Source organism: Eurytemora carolleeae, unplaced genomic scaffold (assembly GCF_000591075.1).
Source record: "Eurytemora carolleeae unplaced genomic scaffold, Eaff_2.0 scaffold56, whole genome shotgun sequence".
NCBI classification, from domain to species: Eukaryota; Metazoa; Arthropoda; class Copepoda; order Calanoida; family Temoridae; genus Eurytemora; species Eurytemora carolleeae.
The window spans coordinates 355,469-361,525 of NW_019396129.1; the positions used below are offsets into that span (position 1 = coordinate 355,469).

General features: G+C 33.5%; 1 protein-coding gene across 2 annotated transcripts in view; it reads left to right on the plus strand.

The window, feature by feature from the left end:
* LOC111695819 (protein maelstrom 1) overlaps nt 1–6,057 on the plus strand; it is a 20,393-nt gene that overhangs the window by 10,539 nt on the left and 3,797 nt on the right. For both annotated transcript variants that reach the window (XM_023465264.1, XM_023465265.1), the window contains exons 8-15: nt 765–834; nt 1,145–1,236; nt 2,005–2,093; nt 2,276–2,363; nt 2,601–2,723; nt 3,232–3,325; nt 4,284–4,425; nt 4,793–4,858. In XM_023465264.1, coding sequence (XP_023321032.1) covers nt 765–834; nt 1,145–1,236; nt 2,005–2,093; nt 2,276–2,363; nt 2,601–2,723; nt 3,232–3,325; nt 4,284–4,425; nt 4,793–4,858 — 764 coding nt within the window. The remainder of the gene's footprint in view (nt 1–764; nt 835–1,144; nt 1,237–2,004; nt 2,094–2,275; nt 2,364–2,600; nt 2,724–3,231; nt 3,326–4,283; nt 4,426–4,792; nt 4,859–6,057) is intronic.

Consider the following 6,057-nt stretch of genomic DNA (forward strand, 5'->3'; position numbering starts at 1 on the left):
CCAAAAATTTGGAAGATTTGAACCAAAAATGAAGGCAGGCCCCCCCCCCCCCCTACATCAAATGTGCCAACTCCACCATCCCCTTTAGCATTTTGAAGGTTCAACTTGAAATTAAATTAATAAAATCAAAAATGTTATGCATCAATCAAGTATGTAACATATATATTGCATGTTAACATGTTAACAAATTTAAGTGGCAGGAGATTGCATAGTTCACAGATTCGTAGATTTCACAGTTTCCGCACTACTCATGGTTAATCTCATAGCACTGCCAATAAGAAGCTTTTATCTATACATATACTTGTCTGTTTTTTGTTTGTTTTTTGTTTGTTTGGGTGTCTGTTTGTTTGTATCCAATAAATGTTAAATCAGCACAACCAATTGGGTCCAAAATTTTTGTGGGACCTCACTTGACCCCTGGAAAGGTTTATGGATGATCTTTTTTTCAAAAATTTGCCTGACCTAATTTGTTACTTGAAATTTTTGAAAATCCAGGAAATATTTTTATGAAAACTGTGACATTTTTTGGTTTGTTTTTGTTTTACAATGTACAGGAAGAGAACGTGTTTACAATTGAAATAGAATATGTGCGCAAAGTGCCTGCCTAGTATTACAAATAACAAAATAACCCAATGCTGATTATAACTAAAAAGAGATAATGTTTATTAAGCCTGGGGGTGGAAACCAAATCCACTTGCTTTTGTAAACTTCAAACTCATCAGATAAAATTTCTGGAATTGATTATTGTTTGTATTTATGAAAAGATGTACCATGATATACCACACTCAGGGACAATTCCTAAAGGATACACCTATCAATGTAATCTGACCTCAGGTAAAGTATGAAATGATTTTTATTTGAAAATCATTTCATACTTTTTTCAATTTTCCAATGCATTGCCAATTGTAATTTTGCTACATGCGTAAATATTTTCTTGGGTTAAGTATCAGAAAAATAAACAGCTTACATATCATATACCTCCCTCAAAAAAAATTACCCTCTGATTAAGGAGGAAGCCCCCTTTACATAATTTGTTATGTGAAGTACTAATGGCTGCAATTGTTTGTATATAAAATCCTAATCAAGGAAAAACAATATGTAACTAAATCCTTGAAAGTTTTAATTGTAATTATTTTGTATTAAGAGAGAACACACAAGATTCCTCTGGACTATGAGCTTTCTAATCCTAATGTCCACAGTATTCTTGGAAGGATAGAAACTATGCTAGAGAATCAGGTAGGAAAAAAGACCATCTGAGTTGCAAAATAAAATCATCAGTCCTTTGTCTTGAACAAGGTTATTGGGGTTCGGGGTTTAAATGATGGCAAATTTTTGTTCTCAAACTCGTCACTGAATAAAATTTAGATCTTCAGTTTATTTAAGTGCAGTGCAGAGCATATCTAAGTATTTGATTCATGTAGTGAATGAGCTTTCTATCTATCTATTATGACATCCCAATAAAACGAATGTTACCAGGAAACCACCCCTCCCGGCAACCCTCTGCCTCCCTTAGGAGTACGTGGGTCAAAGAGTTAGCATGACATGTGCAATGATACTGTTATGCCCGAGTGGAAGTAGCTGAAGCCGTGAAGCCCCAACTACCATGGCTTGTATCTACAGCCTTAATTTGTAAGAGAATGTTAGGTTTATCCTTCTTTTCCTCCGACTCCCGGCCGAATCATTCAATGTTCTTTTTAGATTTCCTAATTCCATATTACGATTTATGTACCTAAGTGTCTAGATTAACATATTTCAATAATGTTTGTTCAACCTCCTCACTCTATTAAGCTGCGTGCGTATTGAATCCGTGAATGCCGCACCCAATATTATTTTTTTTTATCATTTTTGAGTGGGTCGTCTTTGTGCTTTGAGCTTTAAGGGCTATATTTACTGTAAAACTTGGAAATTACAGAGGCAGGGTTATCTAAATCTATGAACTACTATAAAACAAACTTCTGTATTTGACCTCTGAACTCATTTAGATCTAGCTAACAACCTTTTTAGGTTGGAGAAAAGATATTATATACAGAGAATAAGCTTCGAGGTCAAGTTCAAGGTGTACTCAATGCACTCTACAGGACTCATATGAGGAGGTAAGGTGTACTAAATACTCAAAAGGAAAATTTTTTTTTTTTTCTAGCCTAAATAAATTCCCCTGAGACGGAAAAATTCTCTACTAATATATTTTTAGAAGTCCATTATTTACACAATAAAATATTGACTTGTAAACCTGTAAACCTGTGAATCTGTAAATCTTACCTTCATGTTAATTTAGTAAACAAGAGTATACTGAAGACCTTATCTATCCAACTACTGTCCTAGATGTTGCTACTCTTCTCAAAGTTTGCCGGGACATTTCCTTGGTAATTGTTAGATAAATCTTTAAATATCTTTGGTTAATAATATAAAAATGATGCAACCCTAGGGTTAACTGTGAAGAACATAGGGATGGATAGAAAAGTATAATAGTTATTTTTTTGTAATTTGTCTAATGATGTTATTGTTTTTTTTTAGATATTTTTTGTTCCTTTTTAGTGAAATTTATTACATTTTTAACCACAATTTGAAGTTTTGATTTTACACCATGAGAAATCTTTCAGGGTGACAACATCCTGGGAGGGAAAAGTTTGCCCACTCTGGAGAAAATATTATCCCGTGAAAAGTATGTGTCTGATGGGATATCTTGCTGCTACCATCAAGATGATGGAACATTTTGCTCACAGGTATACAATACATTAATTTGCCTAAAAAATGGGAAAAATGAAAATTGCACAGGTAAATAAGTGTATCTCCTGTATATTATTATGTAAATGCATGTGCGTTCATAAACTTTTTTGCTAAATATTTTAAGTCAACGTTTTTCAAAGGGTTGATAGCAAGTCCAAAATCAATTTAAAACTTTTAATACACACTGCTTAAATGAAACATCAGTTTTTAAGTAAAATTTTTATTTGATACCTTTTAATATTTAGAACCTTTTAATATTTAGATCACAAAGTACTTAATTTGAATTTTCAGGAATGTGGCCCACGGAATTTGGTGAAACTGACAAATTGTTTTTTAATTGTTTACTCCAGATGATATGTTACATTTTATTCAATTTTCGAAAGCCCCTATTTACCTTTTGAAGATACTTTACTTTTCCTTTTAAAATGTGAGCAACAAATATTGTGAATGGATGGAAGATTTTCAGGAAATAATTACCCTAGAAAATAGATTAATGTTTGCTAGGCCCTGGCGTTGAACTGGGTTTACTGTTTCCTGGAGGACATGTGCCCTCTCTTCAATATTCATCTTAAACCTGGTTCTCATACTCCCAACCCTGGTAGGTTTATTTAATTCTCCCAACCCTGGTTAGTTTATTGAATACTCTCAACCGTACCCTGGTAGATTTATTGAATTGATAACTCCCAACCCTAGTAGGTTTATTTAATTCTCCCAACCCTGGTTAGTCTATTGAATACATTCAACCGTACCCTGGTAGATATATTGAATTGATAACTCCCAACCCTAGTAGGTTTATTGAATAATCCCAACCCAGGTAAGTATTGAATACCCCCAACCAGACCGTGGTAGATTTATTTAATTGAATACTCCCAAACCCTGGTAGGAATATTGAACACTCCCAACCCTGGTTGGTTCATCGAAAACTCTCAACCCTGGTAGGTATATCGAATACTCTCAACCCTGGTAGGTTTATTGAGTACTCCCAACCCTGGTAGGTTTATTGAATACTCCCAACCCTGGTTGGTTCATTGAACACTCCCAACCCTGGTAGGTTTACTGAGAACTCCCAACCCTGGTAGTTTTATTTAAAACTCCCAACCCTGGTAGGTTTTTTATTAAGTCCCAATCCTGGTAGGTTTTGTGAAAACTCCCAAACCTGGTGGATTTTTCAAAAACTCACAACCCTGGTAGGTTTATTAAATACTCAAAACCCTGGTAGGTTTATTAAATAGTCCCAACCCTGGTAGGTTTATTCAATAGTCCCAACCCTGGTAGGTTTATTGAATAATCCCAACCCATGTAAGTTTATTGAATACCTTGTGTCAACACGGACACAAGTGAGTAAACTATCAATGCCAAACCAATGGGAACAAACTCATAAGCTATGAATGTACACACGGACACAAGTGAGTAAACTATCAATGCCAAACCAATAGGCACAAACTCATAAGCTATGAATGTCAACACGGAATTGAGTAACCATCAATGCCAAACCATGGGCACGAACTCTTAAGCTTGTTGGTATCTAGATTAAAGACTTGACCTTGTTTTTTTAGTCTATGAGACGAGGGATGAAGATGGGGATTCAGTTCTCAATAAACTGGTTCCTCATGGTGGAGGAGTAGATGCAGATACTGAGATAGATATTGATGATGAAGAGAGAAGATCAGGATTCACTGGATCATCAGCAGACTTCAGGTGTTCACAGCTAGCGCCGTCAATATGTTTTTAGAAATTCTGTTATTAAATTTCAAGTTTGAAAAGCAACATTTTGATATTTTTAAGTTAAACATTTAATATTCACACTTCACAGTTTATCTTGATGATTTTTTATTGATTTAGAGTGTATATTAACTTTAAAAGGGGAATACTATATATATGGAAAAAATGCCCCGCCAGGGGGAAAGGAGTTGAAAATAATTTTCGTGAGCTGGCTAGTTTTCCTCCCCTTTTTAATATATTTCATCCTAAAATTTACTTATTTTACCTTGATACCCATTTTAATAATTATTTTGAACTTGCAGATTATTATTTTTGTATTTAAGAAGAAAAACAATTTGTTTAGTCATGTCCAGAGTTTTGAGTTCGAAGGATGTAATGAAGACAGTGACGCGGAGAGTGTAAGCTCCAGGTATAAGAGTCGATCTAGGTGATATAGGTTTATATAGTTTATAAGCTCCAGGTATAGGTTTAGATAGTTTAGTTTCTGGTATAGGTTTGGATATAGTTATTGATGTTTAGTTCCAGGTATAGGTTTGGATATATAAGTTTATTTATGTTTCTGTAGTTGATAAGTTCCAGGTATAGGTTTAATACTTAAACAAGTGGTGTCCATAATTATTTATTGTGTTTCAGAAACTGGATCTGGACTAAATAGCAAAATTGTAAAATTGTATGCACACACTTTTTAACAAGACCAAATGAATTGATTATTCGCCACAAACTTTAATTTTCTAATTCCTATTTCTTTACAACCTGATATTTCCAACTTTAACTATTTGTGATAGCAGAATTCATTATATATATATTTTGAAGCATATTTTGTGGCTATTCATCAGTTCCTTTACTCACTCCAGTTGGAAGCTTTAAGGGCCCATGAAAATTTTACTTTGGTTTTAAGAAATTTTTAACTTTGAAAATCAGATTTCATAAGTCTCTGGCATTTTTTGGGACACTCAAGTTGATTGACAGAAATCTAAGTTTTAAAATATTTTTTTTAATATCTCTGATAGGTTTACTGGCCAATTCATTCTTGCAAGACCAGGCGGAGAACTTCCAATGTATCCACATATTTAGTTAATTAGCTCCAGAATTATGTTCAGATAGTTGATTAATTAAAGATATAAGTTTGGATAGCTAATAAGATCAATAAAAAGGTTTAGATAGTTTATTAGCTCCTGGTTTGTAAAGGTTTAGATACTTTATTAATAAGCTCACTTGGGAGGTTCACTAGTTAAAAAGATCCAGAAATAGGTTTGTTATATTACAGGGTGGCCAAAATGTACGGATTGTACGGATTGATTTTTTTTTGACCCTAAAATTGTACGGATTGTACGGATTTTTATCCTGGAAAATACACCTTTTTTTAAATTTTCACTCATTTCAGCAAATTTTTCATGAAAAAAAAAAATCTCGTCAAAATGAAGTTAGTTTAACTTATTTTCTGCATTCTAAATAATATTAGATTGATTAATGTTTCAATTGACAATCAAAATTCATTCATAATTTTCGAGATATGTCCAAGAAGTGTTTATTTGAGAATATGTTCCATAAGTACTTATTTGATTGCTTATTCAAGAAGATGTTCCAGTATCCTGTACCCAGTATCCT